At 46.3% G+C, this 16993-nt stretch overlaps 2 protein-coding genes across 12 annotated transcripts in view; one reads left to right on the forward strand and one right to left on the reverse strand.

Annotated features, from left to right (window-relative positions):
- The window catches only part of LOC129816617 (1-phosphatidylinositol 3-phosphate 5-kinase-like), a 38037-nt gene extending 27749 nt beyond the window's left edge, over nt 1–10288 (forward strand). For all 9 annotated transcript variants that reach the window (XM_055871316.1, XM_055871315.1, XM_055871318.1 and 6 more), the window contains 18 exons: nt 2457–2635; nt 2807–2920; nt 3138–3246; nt 3408–3562; nt 4298–4388; nt 4497–4557; nt 4653–4790; nt 4903–5023; nt 5436–5531; nt 5666–5749; nt 5826–5926; nt 6061–6117; nt 6249–6425; nt 6558–6661; nt 8241–8438; nt 8907–9099; nt 9294–9368; nt 9563–10288. In XM_055871316.1, the coding sequence (XP_055727291.1) occupies nt 2457–2635; nt 2807–2920; nt 3138–3246; nt 3408–3562; nt 4298–4388; nt 4497–4557; nt 4653–4790; nt 4903–5023; nt 5436–5531; nt 5666–5749; nt 5826–5926; nt 6061–6117; nt 6249–6425; nt 6558–6661; nt 8241–8438; nt 8907–9099; nt 9294–9368; nt 9563–9678 (2169 nt within the window). In that variant the 3' untranslated portion in view covers nt 9679–10288. The remainder of the gene's footprint in view (nt 1–2456; nt 2636–2806; nt 2921–3137; nt 3247–3407; nt 3563–4297; nt 4389–4496; nt 4558–4652; nt 4791–4902; nt 5024–5435; nt 5532–5665; nt 5750–5825; nt 5927–6060; nt 6118–6248; nt 6426–6557; nt 6662–8240; nt 8439–8906; nt 9100–9293; nt 9369–9562) is intronic.
- Nucleotides 10289–12281: 1993 nt separating this feature from the next.
- The window catches only part of LOC129816618 (serine/threonine-protein phosphatase 6 regulatory ankyrin repeat subunit B-like), a 61702-nt gene continuing 56990 nt past the window's right edge, over nt 12282–16993 (reverse strand). The window contains exon 27 of one of the 3 annotated variants that reach the window (XM_055871325.1): nt 12282–13686. In XM_055871325.1, coding sequence (XP_055727300.1) covers nt 13430–13686 — 257 coding nt within the window. In that variant the 3' untranslated portion in view covers nt 12282–13429. The remainder of the gene's footprint in view (nt 13687–16993) is intronic. The other 2 variants (XM_055871326.1, XM_055871327.1) reach the window with 2 other exon arrangements.

Genomic DNA, 16993 nt, shown 5'->3' on the forward strand with positions numbered 1-16993 from the left:
TACTTTACTCTAATATACTTTACTCTCTTCTACTCTACTATATTTTACTCTACTACTATACTATAATTTACTCTCGCCTACTCTACTCTCTTCTACTCTATTATAATGTACTTTTCTACTCTACACTTTATTTTACTCTAGAGTAGGAGAGAGTAGAGTAGAATACAAGGATCAAAGCTGTGAGATTGAAGCTAAGCAGACTCTATACTTTACTCTCTTCTACTATACTCTCTTCTACTTTACTCTCTTCTACTTTACTCTCTTCTACTATACCCTCTCCTACTCTATACTTTACTCTCTCCTACTATACTCTCTCCTACTCTACTTTACTCTCTTCTACTATACGTGTATTTACTATACTGTCTTCTACTATACTCTCTGCGTACTCCACTATACTCTTTTCTACTCATTAATATTCTCGTCTACTCTGCTATACTTTACTCTCATCTATGATGCTATACTTTCTTGTACTCTACTCTCTTCTACCATACTATACCCTCCTACTCTACTATACTATCCTACTCTAATTCTACTCTCTTACTATACTCTACACTCTTCTACTATAATTTACTTTCTTCTCTTCTACTCTATACTTTACTGTACTCTCTTCTACTCTACTATATTTTACTCTACTATACTCCTACTCTACTATCCTACTATAGTATCATTTACTCTTCTACTATATAATTTACTCTCTTCTACTCATTTACTCTCTTCTACTATAATATCCTACTCTATTCTCTTCTACTCTACTCCCTTACTATACTTTACTCTCTCCTACTATACTATAGTAGGTGAGTGTAAATTATAGTAGAAGAGAGTAGAGTAGAATACAAGGATCAAAGCTGTGAGCGATTGAAGCTAAGCAGACTGTCTTCTACTCCTACTCTCCTACTATACTATACATCACTCTCTTCTACTATACTCTTCTACTCTAATCCTACCATCCTACTCTAATCCTACTCTACTATAATTTACTCTCTTCTACGCTTTACTTTACTCTACTCACTCCTGCTCTATTGTACCCTCCTACTTTACTCTACTATCATTTACTTCTACTCTATATTTTACTCTACTCTACTCCTCTACTATACTATATTTTACTCTACTCTTCTCTACTATACTCTATTTTACTCTACTCTCCTACTGTACTATACTCCCCTACTTTAATGTTCTACACTTTACTTTACTCTTCGACTCTCCTATTCTACTGTACTATATTCCCCTACTATAATATACTATTCTACTCTATACTTTACTCTCCTATTCTACTCTACTCTCCTACTGTACTATACTCCCCTACTTTGATGTTCTACTCTACTCTCCTACTCTATACTTTACTCTACTCTTCGACTCTCCTATTCTACTCTACTATACTCCCCTACTATAATATACTCTTCTACTCTATACTTTACTCTCCTATTCTACTGTACTCTCCTACTGTACTCTACTCTACTCTCTTCTACTCTACTCTCCTACTCTTTACTCTTCAAAACTATAATTTATTCTCTTCTACTCCTTTACTCTACTCTCTTCTACTACTATCCTACTTTACTCTCTTTTACTCTAATATACTATAATTTACTCTACTCTATACTTTATTTTACTCTACTCTCTTCTGCGCTACTCTATATTATACGTTACTGTACTCTCTTCTACTCTCTACTCTCCTACTGTACTATACTCCCCTACTATAATTTTCTCTTCTACTCTACTATAATTTACTCTCCTACTCTTTACTCTACTCTCTCCTACTCTACTATCTTACTTTACTCTCTCCTACTATACTATAATGTACTTCTCTATACTTTACTCTACTCTCTTCTACTATACTTTATTATTGATTTACTGTACTCTCTTCTAATCTCCTGCTGTACTATACTCTCCTACTATAATTTACTCTTCTACTCTACTTTTCTTTACTCTACTCTCTTCGTACTCCACTAATCTTTTCTACTCTATCCCTACTCTACTATTCTTTACTCTCTTTTAGTCTCCTACTCTATACTCTCCTCTATACTTTATTTTTTCTCTACTATCTTCTACTATACTCTCCTACTATAATTTACTCTCTTCTTCTCTCCTCTCTTCTACACTACTCTCCTACTCTATTCTCTACTCTACTCTCCTACTATACCTTCCTACTCACTCCTACTCTGCTTTACTCGCCTACTATACATTTCTTTACTCTGCTATTCTCTCTTCATACTCCACTATACTCTACTCTACTTTACTCTGCTCTTCAACTATACTCTTCTACTATACTGTCTTCGTACTCTATCCTCTACTCTACCCCTACTCTCCTACTATACTTTACTATTCTACTCTACTATTTTCTATGCTACTCTACTCTCTTATACTCCTACTCTACTGCTACTCTCTCTTCTACTCTCCTACTCTACATTACACTCTTCTACTATATTCTCCTACTCTACTCACTTCTACTCTCTTTGTAGGTGACTCCTGTGGTGCCCCTGTCTAATGACTCGTGGTCCATGTCCTTTGCTAAGTACCTGGAGCTGAGGTTCTATGGTCACCAGTATACCAGGAGGGCTAATGCTGAGCCCTGTGGCCACTCCATCCACCATGACTACCATCAGTACTTCTCCTACAACCAGATGGTGGCCTCATTCAGGTGGGAAACACAGGCCAGGGCTTTTGACTTCTATCCAGCCATACATAATTTATCAGTCTTACTACATCTTCAAATGACCTCTAAATACCAGAACATAAAGATCACTATAGTTATTGTTAGTGTTGTAAAATGTATATGCCCATCATGCCATTGTAATTGTCTAACCACCAGCTACATCTCAGTGAGACTGCTAGAGGTCTGCCTCCCTCCTCCTAAGATCTTCATCAGGAACCAGGGGCCCTCCAAGGGCCGGATCCAGCAGGACCTCAAGGACTTCTCACAGAAGTAACTGGTCTACCTGTTGTCTGTCTACCATGACCTTAACTTGCCTGATCCTGGATCTGTTTGTTCTGCATAGCCGACTCCTATGGTTATTGTCCTCTGACAATAACCATAGTAGTTGGCAAGATCGCACAAACAGATCTGGGACCAGGCTAGGAGTCTGAATAATCTATTCCTAACCAGTCCTTTTCCATACTGTCCCTCTCGCCCCTCTTATCAGGGTGACTCAGGTGTACCTGGCCATAGATGACCGCCTCACCTCCCTGAAGACGGACACCTTCAGCAAGACACGTGAGCAGAAGATGGAGGACCTGTTTGCACAGAAAGATGTAGGTTCTTCCTCCAAAGGGCGGGACCACTGTGTATAGTATGTATAGCGCAGTGGAGGCTGGTGTCGCTTTACGTCGGAGGACGGGCTCATTGGAATGGCTGGAATGGATTGGTATCAAACGCATGTTTTCCATCCGTTTTGTTTTGTGTGCGTGTTCAGATGGAGGAGGCAGATCTGCATAGCTGGATAGAGAAGCTGCAGGCTCGTCTCCAGGCCTGTGGTAGTGACTCCCCCCAGCAGCTCCAGACTGTACTGGAATCAGTGGTAGTGAAGAAACAGAGCCTGTGTGAAACACTGCAGTCCTGGAACAGCAGGTGAGAACCATAGAAATAAGAATGAATAGAACGGGCTTGGACGCTCACCCTGCCTATTGACTGGTACACTCGCAATGTCTGCCTGGTATTGTGATGCAAAAATGTCCATGCTATTTTGAAATGTTCTATCAACTGATGTTGGATTGCCATGGTAATGTAGAATGTTCATTCAAATGATGCTAACTGATGTGGCTCATGCAATTGAATGTCTTTTTTGTAATGTCATTTGATTTGACTCAACAAATCACAGCACAGATTGAAGGGTAAACTTCTTGCTTTTACTTCCCGGAATGGATACTCTCAAAATGGCTGCCAGCCCACCCATTATGCCATCATTGACTTGAATGGAGATGCCCTTTCTATGCATTCTTATTTCTATGGTGAGAACACTGACTCAGAGCAGCTTTTAATGTTTAAACTTTTAGGGGTGGTTTCCTAGACACAGATCAAGCCTAGTCTTTGACTAAGAAGTACTTTTAATGGTTGAATCTCTTCATCTGTGTCCATAAAATTGGACCTTAGGGCTGAATTCTAACTTGGGATCAGACTTTCACATCAGAATGTATTTTATTAGTCACATGCTTGGTAAACAACAGGTGTTTTCCAAGTAGACTAACAGTGAAACGCTTACTGACGGACCTTTCCCAACAGTGCCGAGAGAGAAGAAAAGAGAAATGATTGATGTCAGTGGGAGATCTTTCTAAGAATGGATTTGTTGTACCATGTAACCTTCAGGCTGCAGGACCTGTTCCAGCAGGAGAAGAGCAGGAAGCGTCTGTCTGTCCCAGCCAGCCCTGGGAGACATCGACAGACAGACGACAGCAAGGTCAGTGCAACAGATTCCTGATAGAATTCAGATGATTGGAAGTGCTTAGTATATGATAAGCACTTAGTGTATCAGAAAGTAAGGAATGTTGTTTCTTTTGTTTGACAGCCAAGTGCTCTGGAGTCCTCTCCACGCAACCCCTCCCCTTTAGTACAAAATGTTGACAAAGGTAAGGGGATTGGTTCAGCTTTCAGTCAGAATGCTATACTACTTCTCTCATTGGTGGACTGTAGTTGATGGGCGTATCTGTTATTTGATGGACAGAGGATCGTCACCTCACTGCCATGCCCTCAAGCTGGGGGTCGTCATTGCTAGCGTTACCGTCACCAGGGGAACCAGGCTCAGAACCCCTCTCGTCTGGACCCTGCTTCCCTGACCAGGATTCCGTCAGCATCCCAGAGGGTGAACACACACACAACCCCCCACATTAGCTTCCTATTATTTCTCTAGATCTACAGTGCGTATCTAAATACAGACCACTCCTGTCCTTAAATTCATTCTCGTTGTCTCCTAGATGTGTTTGATGGACACCTGTTGGGCTTCAATGACAGCCAGGTGAAAGAGAAGTCCACCATGAAGGCCATTCTAGCCAACCTGATGCCAGGCAACAGTTACAACTCCATCCCATTCCCATTGTGTGTACATTATGACTTTATCTCTGAATAGGCTTTTGGCCTGTAGTATAAATTGTTGAATGATCAGACAAATAAGATGACATAAATTGAAGATGACATAAATTTGATATAAATGCCCATAATATATTGAGCCCTGTTCATTTTCTTACTTTGTTGTAATGTTTAGCTTGAATCCTAGTGTCGACTGGAAAAATCATCAATATCTCAGGTGCCACATACTGCCGGTGTGCCCTTGAGCAAGGCACTTAACCGCTAACCTGCTCCAGGATACTGTGCTGCCGTGTTGTGTGTCGGGACTGGGCACTGTGAAAGCCCAAATCAAAAATATCCTAATATAATGGATCAATAAAGAGTGTGTTGTACTGTTTACTATTGTATGTTTTGTGACGTCGTTGTGTCCGTTGTTCGTCAGTGAACCAGACAAGCATTACCTGATGTATGAGCATGAGAGAGTGCCCATCGCCGTGTGTGAGAGAGAACCCAGCTCCATCATCTCATTCGCTCTCAGGTAACAGCTCCTGTCCAACTCTTCTCCAGTCTCTTCACATGCCTGACTTTTCTGTTCAAAAGTGTTTTTTGTTGTTTTAATGATATAGTTATGTTGTTCTAATGATATTTGATTGACCTCTGCCCAACCTCTAGCTGTAAGGAGTATAAGAGTGCTCTGGATGAACTGTGGAAGACAACATTGAAGACAGGAGGCGAGGACACCACCCTGTCCACCAGGTACACCACACTGCTTCTGCAGATGTCAACTGTGTGTGTGTTACCTGATGTATAATCCTATCTTGTCTGTGTGCAGCTCTGGAGAGAGCCGGGTCAAGAACAGCCCAGCCAAGCCCAACGAGACAGCCTCCTCCCAGATGGGTCTGGGCCGCAGCAGCATGGACTCTGACCCTCTTAGTGAGTAGTGGACAAGGTCAAGGGGCAACATGAGGGGGGGGTGGGGTGCTAGAAAATCAGTTTAGCTCTGTCCTGATGTAGTATGTAATGTTTCTGGAGTTCCTAGCTTTTTTTTCTTTTGCTCTGAACACAAGATGCAGACATAGGAGACAACCATAAGAAGTCAACAGGAAACCCTCATATTGAATTACGTGAGTAAATGCATTTCTCATTGGATTTCCCTTTGGAATGGCATCACCACTTAGCCTGCAAACTTCCTCTCAATAATAGTCAGTAACCCATCTCATTCTGTGTGTCCCCCCCCCCCCCCTCTCTTCTGCAGAGTTCTCTGATGCCCACGCTAAGTTCTACTGTAGGATCTACTATGCTGAGGAGTTCCACAAGATGAGAGCGGAGATAATGGAGAGTACGGAGGATGACTTTGTTCGCTCGCTGTCCCACTGTGTCAACTGGCAGGCCCGCGGTGGCAAGTCTGGGGCCGTCTTCTATGCCACCGAAGGTGACCGGCAACACCAGAGCCATATTGTTTTATTTTTAACTTCTATTTACCAGGAAGTCCCATTTGAGGTCAAGAGACGCCTTTTAAATGTCTGTTATACCTCACTGTGTATCTTTACCCTCCCTCCCTCAGATGACCGATTCATCCTGAAGCAGATGCCCAGACTAGAGGTTCAGTCCTTCCTGGACTTTGCCCCTCACTACTTCACCTACATCACTGGAGCCGTGCAGCAGAAGGTAAACTATGCTAACTACAGTACCCCCAGCTAACTACGCTACCCATCTGGCTTCAGGTCTAGCACAAATATAGTTAAATTAACTAAAATAGATACACTATATATAAAAGTATGTGGACACCCCTTTAATTTAGTGGATTCGGCTATTTCAGCCACACCCGTTGCTGACAGGTGTATAAAATCGAGCACACAGCCTTCCAATCTCCATAGACAAACATTGGCAGTAGAATGTCCTTACTGAAGAGGTCAGTGACTTTCAATGTGGCACCGTCATAGGATGCCACCTTTCCAACAAGTCAGTTTGTCAACTTTCTGCCCTGCTAGAGCTGCCCCGCTAGAACTGCCCCCGTCAAGTGTACGTGCTGTTATTGTGAAGTGGAAACGTCTAGGAATAACAACGTCTCAGCCGTGAAGTGGTAGGCCACACAAGCTCACAGAACGGGACCACCGAGTGCTGAAGCACGTAGCGCATACAAATCGTCTGTCCTTGGTTACAACACTCACTACCGTGTTCCAAACTGCCTCTGGAAGCAACGTCAGCACAAGAGCAGTTCGGCGGGAGCTTCATGAAATTGGTTTCCATGGCCGAGCAGCCGTGCACAAGTCAAAGATTGCCAAGCGTTGGCTGGAGTGGTGAAAAGCTTGCTGCCATTGGAGCAGTGGAAACGCGTTCTCTGGAGTGATGAACCACGCTTGACCATCTGGCAGTCCGACGAATTAATCTGGGTTTGGCGGATGCCAGGAGAACTCTACCTGCCCCAATGTATAGCGCCAACTGTAAAGTTTGATGGAGGAGGAATAATGGTGTGGGGCTGTTTTTCATGGTTCGGGCCCCTTAGTTCCAGTGAAGGGAAATCTTAATGCTACAGCATACAATGACATTCTAGATGATTCTGTGCTTTCAACTTTGTGGCAAGTTTGCGGAAAGCCCTTTCCTGTTTCAGCATGACAATGCCCCCGTGCACAAAACGAGGTCCATACAGAAAGGATTTGTCGAGATCGGTGTGGAAGAACTTGACTGGCCTGCACAGAGCCCTAACTCCATCGAACACCTTTGGGATGACATGGAACGCAGACTGCGAGCCAGGCCTAATCACCCAGCATCAGTGCTGACCTCACTAATGGTCTTATGGCTGAATGGAAGTAAGTCTCTGCAGCAATGTTCCAACATCTAGTGGAAAGCCTTCCCAGAAGAGTGGAGGATGTTATAGCAGCAAAGGGGGACCAACTCCATATTAATGCCCATGATTTTGAAATGAGATGTTCGACGAGCAGGTGTCCACACACTTTTGGCCATGTAATGTATATTTGGAGTTGGACCTATGTTTGCTGTGTATGGCCTTGCTTTTTAAGTAATACATTTATAAAGATAATTCATTTAATTTGAGGAAATCTAATTTTATTAAACATATTGTACTTATTTTATATAAAATTGAGACCAGAAAAGACCAGAAAAGCTGGTCTCAATGGTGTCTCGCAGATAAAATGTAAATGTCAATGAGCTGTGTTCTTGTCGTTGTGATGGATGGATGGATGGTTATTGCAACACGGTCCTATCCTAAACCCAGTCTGTCCCACAGCGGCCCACTGCCCTGGCTAAGATCCTGGGTGTGTACCGGATCGGCTACAAGAACTCCCAGAACAACTCTGAGAAGAAACTGGACCTTCTTGTCATGGAGAACCTGTTCTATGGCAGGAAGATGGCCCAGGTGTTCGACCTCAAGGGTTCTCTGAGGAACCGCAACGTCAAGACCGAGTCTGGGAAGGAGAGCTGTGAGGTAAGCATGGTGCTAGTCTAGCAGGGCTGGGCCATGGGTTTGATTCCCACTAAGGCCACATACATTACAGTGATTACATACATTTATTTTGTAAGTTGCTTTGTTTTATGTATGTGTTGTTTTAACCAGTTACAGTGCATTAAGTATTCAGACCTTTTTCCACATTTTGTTACGTTACAGCCTTATTCTAATATTTATTAAATACATTGTTTTCCTCATCAATCTACACACAATACCCCATAATGACAAAGCAAAAACATTTTTTGAAAATGAATTAAAAATGTCAAACAAATACCCTTTGCGATGAGACTTGAAATGTAGCTCAGGTGCATCCTGTTTGCATTGATCATCTTTGAGGTGTTTCTACAACTTGTTTGATTGGATATGATTTGTTCATTGAACACATTCTCTTTTGCAATAATGACCTTTGGATAAAAGCATGAGCTAAATGGCATCATTCTATATTAGGTGGTTCTGTTGGATGAGAACCTACTGAAGCTGGTCCATGACAATCCTATGTACATAAGAGCCCACTGCAAGGCCATCCTCAGGGCTGCTATCCACAGTGATGCCTACTTCCTGTCTAGTCACCTGATCATAGACTACTCTCTGCTGGTTGGACGAGACGACGCCAAAGACGAGCTGGTGGTGGGAATCATAGGTGAGGGAAAAGCTTTATCTTTTTCAAATGTATTCTCATTGGCTATAACGTTGTTCATTGTTATACATAAACTGTTTACTGGTGTTTATAGAAAATCATTCTTAATTTCTCCATGCATGCTGCTTCAAAAAGGCATTTGAGTGACATTGTACTTTGCTATATTTGTAAAACAAACATTCCTCCCATTGTTTCAGATTACATACGGACGTTCACATGGGATAAGAAGCTGGAGATGGTGGTGAAATCCACAGGGATCCTGGGAGGGCAAGGTCATTTATCTGACACCAACACCTCCTTCCCCCTACATTAGTCCTTGACGTCTATTTTAAGATTGTGCCCTTTCACGTTTAGCTTTGATCTCTAGTAATTAGTTAATTGTATAAAGACCTTTTTGATTTCTTCTGTAAATGAAAAACGCGATACAAATAAAATGTATTATAAACGTTTTGTGTCTCGCACACAGGTAAGATGCCCACGGTGGTCTCTCCAGAGCTGTACCGAGCCCGTTTCTGTGAGGCTATGGACAAATACTTCCTCATGGTACCTGACCACTGGACAGGGCTGGGGGTCAACTGCTGAACTGTTACACCAGGGAGCTAGCCTGAGTCCCAGACCTGTTTGTGTTGTCCAGCCAATTCCTATGTCATTTTTACAGCATAAATGGATCTGGGACTCAGGCTACCAGGGAGCTGCTAGCTACAGAACACAACATGGGCATCAGTCACCAAGGCGGAGAGGAGACCGCAATGCAGAAAAAGCCTTATCCCAATAGGGAACCATAATAGCACACTGGATTGATGGATGAAGGAAAATAATCGAGGAAGATTAATGCCTTTTTTGTTGTTGATGAAATGCAAAGAATGGCCAGTTTGTACGACTCAATCATTCCATAATAATCATCATAGAATCTTCCACAGGTAGACCTAGAGCTGGGTAAACTGTTTTATCATAAACTAGACCAGTGACTGTTCTTTGGCATGACTGAAGACAGTTTTTCCTGACCTGGAAAGAAAAACTCTTGTCCCTAATGACATATTTCCCCGAGGGAAGAGATTATTTTGAAGGGCCAAGATTTCCAACTGTTTCACAAGATCACTGAGATAGCACAAATAATGTTACTTGATCCTAGTTTGAACAAATGAATTGATGTAAATGTACAGAGATGATGTAATTAAAGATTATTAACTGATTTCACAAGGTTTTAAACCTTAGTGTCAGATGTTTTTGTTGGCCTCCCTACTTGTAAGTCTACAAAGATATGATGGTAGAAAGTCATTGTTCATCACTACACGTAGTGGAAATTATTTTACCTGTATATTGACTCCTTACCCACTTAAATATAATCTAGGCTTTTGAGGTTTCCAAGACTGAACTAGAGGATCCATTCTCTCAGGTAAGCTTCAGGTGTCCAAAAACATTAGCTATATTTAGTTTACTTGATATCAAATAGGAAAGCACGCAAATCACACACAGAACTAAATTAAAACAGAGTTTTATATAATTGTACAATTCATATAAAACAAAGGGAAGCTGACAAACAACCTTTAGCATTTCATACTGAATCAGGAACTGGTATGAAAATCAATCAAACACAGTGATACGATTGTCACGACTGACATAATACAGACAGACCACCTGCATTTCAAATGCCACCCTGTTCCCTATAGTGCATGACTTGAGCAGGGCCCATAGGGTTCTGGTCAAAAGTAGTGCACTATGCAGGGAATAGCTTGCCATTTGGGACAGAACCCAAACTCCCTGTTTATCTTAGTTCCAACGACAAGCATTTAGAAATGGAGGCATTGTGCTTTCTATGTGTGCTCTGGGGTAGAGAGTTAATACAATGACACCAACTTCCTTTTGTCAGACATCTTGTAGCAGGCATATATATATGCACACAGGCATGCCTGACCATAGCTGGGGAGTTTCTTTTTCAGGGTTAGAAGTGACAGGATACTCATTAGAGCAGGGCTGTCCAACCCTGTTCCTGGAGAGCTTCCCTCCTGTAGGTTTTCACTCCAACCCTGTTCCTGGAGAGCTCCCCTCCTGTAGGTTTTCACTCCAACCCTGTTCCTGGAGAGCTCCCCTCCTGTAGGTTTTCACTCCAACCCTGTTCCTGGAGAGCTCCCCTCCTGTAGGTTTTCACTCCAACCCTGTTCCTGGAGAGCTCCCCTCCTGTAGGTTTTCACTCCAACCCTGTTCCTGGAGAGCTTCCCTCCTGTAGGTTTTCACTCCAACCCTGTTCCTGGAGAGCTTCCCTCCTGTAGGTTTTCACTCCAACCCTGTTCCTGGAGAGCTCCCCTCCTGTAGGTTTTCACTCCAACCCTGTTCCTGGAGAGCTCCCCTCCTGTAGGTTTTCACTCCAACCCTGTTCCTGGAGAGCTTCCCTCCTGTAGGTTTTCACTCCAACCCTGTTCCTGGAGAGCTTCCCTCCTGTAGGTTTTCACTCCAACCCTGTTCCTGGAGAGCTCCCCTCCTGTAGGTTTTTACTCCAACCCTGTTCCTGGAGAGCTTCCCTCCTGTAGGTTTTCACTCTAACCCCAGTTGAAACTAACCTGATTCAGTTTATCAACCAGCTAATTATTAGAATCAGGTGCACTAGATTAGGGTTGGAGTGAAAACCTACAGGATGGAAGCTCTAGGAACAGGGTTGGAGTGAAAACCTACAGGAGGGTAGCTCTCCAGGAACAAGGTTGGAGTGAAAACCTACAGGAGGGAAGCTCTCCAAGAACAGGGTTGGAGTGAAAACCTACAGGAGGGAAGCTCTCCAGGAACAGGGTTGGAGTGAAAACCTACAGGAGGGAAGCTCTCCAGGAACAAGGTTGGAGTGAAAACCTACAGGAGGGAAGCTCTCCAGGAACAGGGTTGGAGTGAAAACCTACAGGAGGGAAGCTCTCCAGGAACAGGGTTGGAGTGAAAACCTACAGGAGGGTAGCTCTCCAGGAACAGGGTTGGAGTGAAAACCTACAGGAGGGAAGCTCTCCAGGAACAAGGTTGGAGTGAAAACCTACAGGAGAGAAGCTCTCCAGGAACAGGGTTGTAGTGAAAACCTACAGGAGGGAAGCTCTCCAGGAACAAGGTTGGAGTGTAAACCTACAGGAGGGAAGCTCTCCAGGAACAGGGTTGGAGTGAAAACCTACAGGAGGGAAGCTCTCCAGGAACAAGGTTGGAGTGAAAACCTACAGGAGGGAAGCTCTCCAGGAACAAGGTTGGAGTGAAAACCTACAGGAGGGAAGCTCTCCAGGAACAAGGTTGGAGTGAAAACCTACAGGAGGGAAGCTCTCCAGGAACAAGGTTGGAGTGAAAACCTACAGGAGGGGAGCTCTCCAGGAACAGGATTGAAGAACCCTGCGTTAGGGGAAACACTTTTTTGGGAGAATTTAAATTGAAGTATATAAAAGGTGTAACAAGGCACTGGACAAGTTTAAGAGACTGGCACATTGCAGGTAGGTAGCCAACAGACAGAGTGGTAAAGGAGGATGGAGGGAGGGGTAGAGGAAGTGAAGAGTGATCAAGGTCCTGCTGTCCTTTGTACCATAATATAAACGTGAATAAATAACGTACAGGTGTCAACCTCTTCACTGGAGACCTGATCTGACATACTGTATCTGGGCATGTAATTTACTGAAAAGCTATGGACCTGTAACACGAGGGACAGAAGTTTCCTAACTGACCATGTGACAGGATCAGGAACAACTCAGTGCCCAATGTCATATTTCTATTGGTGTGGGAACACAAGAGGTTGAAAATTGTGCCACTTCTTTGCATAAAGGCCATACTCTGACTATACAAACACTGTAACTAGAGGAAAGCATTCTACCCTGTCTCTATAATAAGCTTAAGTGAATTCTGGAATTGTGCTTCAGTTGGTTTGTGCTATACATCACTGGGCAGATAGACAGAGCAGGGTGTACCTTTCAATGCATACCTAGGCTACCCAGACACAAACATTAACATAAATATTTATGTTAAGTCAATATTTGGTACATCAACCAACCAAAATAGAAAAGGTTACAATTCTACTTTTCTTCATCCTTGGATCTCTTTTCATAAAAAATAAAACAATTGCTTTAATAAAAAAAGGTATTTAATAAAAAAAGGTGTCAGCCTGTCATAGATCGCCAAGCTGAGAATCACAGAATCACAGTTAGGTTATGGGTCAAGCTCCATCCCTCCGGCCTTTAGGGGGAACAAAGTCCTGTACAAGCCCCACTGAGAGGTTCTGCTCTGGGACACGGGGACACAAGCAAGGAATCAGGTTGGTCGGGTGGTGGGAGAGTGCTGATCTTCAGGCATCCAGGTAGTCTGATAAGAGTCAGGGTCATAGGGGTCAAAAGGTTTCTGAGTCAGAGTCGTTTTCAGTGGCGCCCTGACTGGCACTGCCCTCGTCAGAGGGGTCCGAGGGGGCCTTGGGGCTGCCAGGGCCATGGGAGCTTTTCCCCTCCCTGGGTAGGGCTCTCAGGAGGGAACCTGGGGAGGGCGCACCGGAGCTGCAAGGGGAGCAGAAAGGTATCATGGTAGCCAGAATGAGAGCCAGACAGTCAGCCACCTCCCTGCTAGGAGCGCAAGCCAGAGCAGGGGTCAAACCTGGGGGAGAGAGAGAGTGGGCGGGATAGGTAGGGTGGGAGAGAGAGAGAGAGAGATAGGGATACAAAGTAGAGAAGAGGAAGGGAGATAGAAGGGAAGATGGAGAAAGATATATAGGGGGAAGAAAACATGGAAGAAGTGGGGCGGAGTGAAGCAAAAAAACAGAGATGGGAGGACAACAGGAGAAGGCAGCATTCAATTAGTACCCAGCCAGCCCAGACACCAGACAGTACACAACCAGCCCAGATACCAGACAGTACACAGCCAGCCCAGATACCAGACAGTACACAGCCAGCCCAGATACCAGACAGTACACAGCCAGCCCAGATACCAGACAGTACACAGCCAGCCCAGATACCAGACAGTACACAGCCAGCCCAGATACCAATCATTACCCAGCCAGCCCAGATACCAGACATTACCCAGCCAGCCCAGATACCAGACAGTACACAGCCAGCCCAGATACCAGACAGTACACAGCCAGCCCAGACACCAGTCATACCCAGCCAGCCCAGACACCAGACAGTACCCAGCCAGCTCAGACACCAGACAGTACCCAGCCAGCCCAGATACCAGACAGTACACAGCCAGCCCAGATACCAGACAGTACACAGCCAGCCCAGATACCAGACAGTACACAGCCAGCCCAGATACCAGACAGTACACAGCCAGCCCAGATACCAGACAGTACACAGCCAGCCCAGATACCAGACAGTACACAGCCAGCCCAGATACCAGTCATTACCCAGCCAGCCCAGATACCAGACATTACCCAGCCAGCCCAGATACCAGACAGTACACAGCCAGCCCAGATACCAGACAGTACACAGCCAGCCCAGACACCAGTCATACCCAGCCAGCCCAGACACCAGACAGTACCCAGCCAGCTCAGACACCAGACAGTACCCAGCCAGCCCAGATACCAGACAGTACACAGCCAGCCCAGACACCAGTCATACCCAGCCAGCCCAGATACCAGACAGTACCCAGCCAGCTCAGACACCAGACAGTACCCAGCCAGCCCAGATACCAGACATTACCCAGCCAGCCCAGATACCAGACAGTACACAGCCAGCCCAGACACCAGTCATACCCAGCCAGCCCAGACACCAGACAGTACCCAGCCAGCTCAGACACCAGACAGTACCCAGCCAGCCCAGATACCAGACATTACCCAGCCAGCCCAGATACCAGACAGTACACAGCCAGCCCAGACACCAGTCATACCCAGCCAGCCCAGACACCAGACAGTACCCCGCCAGCTCAGACACCAGACAGTACCCAGCCAGCCCAGATACCAGACAGTACACAGCCAGCCCAGATACCAGACAGTACCCAGCCAGCTCAGACACCAGACAGTACCCAGCCAGCCCAGATACCAGTCATACCCAGCCAGCCCAGATACCAGACAGTACCCAGCCAGCCCAGACACCAGTCATACCCAGCCAGCCCAGACACCAGACAGTACCCAGCCAGCTCAGACACCAGACAGTACACAGCCAGCCCAGATACCAGACAGTACCCAGCCAGCCCAGATACCAGACAGTACCCAGCCAGCCCAGACACCAGACAGTACACAGCCAGCCCAGATACCAGACAGTACCCAGCCAGCTCAGACACCAGACAGTACCCAGCCAGCCCAGATACAAGACAGTACCCAGCCAGCCCAGATACCAGACAGTACCCAGCCAGCCCAGATACCAGACAGTACCCAGCCAGCTCAGACACCAGACAGTACCCAGCCAGCCCAGATACCAGACAGTACCCAGCCAGCCCAGATACCAGACAGTACCCAGCCAGCTCAGACACCAGACAGTACCCAGCCAGCCCAGACACCAGACAGTACACAGCCAGCCCAGACACCAGTCATACCCAGCCAGCTCAGACACCAGACAGTACCCAGCCAGCCCAGACACCAGACAGTACACAGCCAGCCCAGACACCAGCCATACCCAGCCAGCTCAGACACCAGACAGTACCCAGCCAGCCCAGACACCAGACAGTACACAGCCAGCCCAGACACCAGTCATACCCAGCCAGCCCAGACACCAGACAGTACCCAGCCAGCCCAGACACCAGACAGTACCCAGCCAGCCCAGACACCAGTCATACCCAGCCAGCCCGGACACCAGACAGTTCACAGCCAGCCCAGATACCAGACAGTACACAGCCAGCCCAGACAGTACACAGCCAGCCCAGATACCAGACAGTACACAGCCAGCCCAGACACCAGACAGTACCCAGCCAGCCCAGACACCAGACAGTACCCAGCCAGCCCAGACACCAGACAGTACCCAGCCAGCTCAGACACCAGACAGTACCCAGCCAGCCCAGACAGTACACAGCCAGCCCAGACACCAGTCATACCCAGCCAGCCCAGACACCAGACAGTTCACAGCCAGCCCAGATACCAGACAGAACACAGCCAGCCCAGACAGTATACAGCCAGCCCAGATACCAGACAGTACACAGCCAGCCCAGACACCAGACAGTTCCCAGCCAGCCCAGACACTAGACAGTACACAGCCAGCCCAGATACCAGACAGTACCCAGCCAGCTCAGACACCAGACAGTACACAGCCAGCCCAGACACCAGACATAACCAGCCAGCCCAGACACCAGACAGTACACAGCCAGCTCAGACACCAGACAGTACCCAGCCAGCCCAGACACCAGACAGTACACAGCCGGCCCAGACACCAGACAGTACACAGCCAGCCGAGACACCAGACATACCCAGCCAGCCCAGACACCAGACAGTACACAGCCAGCCCAGACACCAGACAGTACACAGCCAGCCGAGACACCAGACATACCCAGCCAGCCCAGATACCAGACAGTACCCAGCCAGCCCAGACACCAGACAGTACCCAGCCAGCCCAGACACCAGACAGTACACAACCAGCCCAGACACCAGACAGTACACAGCCAGCCCAGACACCAGACAGTACCCAGCCAGCCCAGACACCAGACAGTACACAGCCAGCCCAGACACCAGACAGTACACAGCCAGCCCAGATACCAGACAGTACACAACCAGCTCAGATAACCAGACAGTACACAGCCAGCCCAGACACCAGACATACCCAGCCAGCCCAGACACCAGACAGTACCCAGCCAGCTCAGACACCAGACAGTACCCAGCCAGCCCAGACACCAGACAGTACCCAGCCAGCTCAGACACCAGACAGTACACAGCCAGCCCAGATACCAGACAGTACCCAGCCAGCCCAGATACCAGACAGTACCCAGCCAGCCCAGACACCAGACAGTACACAGCCAGCCCAGATACCAGACAGTACCCAGC

The sequence above is a fragment of the Salvelinus fontinalis genome, chromosome 19 (assembly GCF_029448725.1).
Source record: "Salvelinus fontinalis isolate EN_2023a chromosome 19, ASM2944872v1, whole genome shotgun sequence".
NCBI classification, from domain to species: Eukaryota; Metazoa; Chordata; class Actinopteri; order Salmoniformes; family Salmonidae; genus Salvelinus; species Salvelinus fontinalis.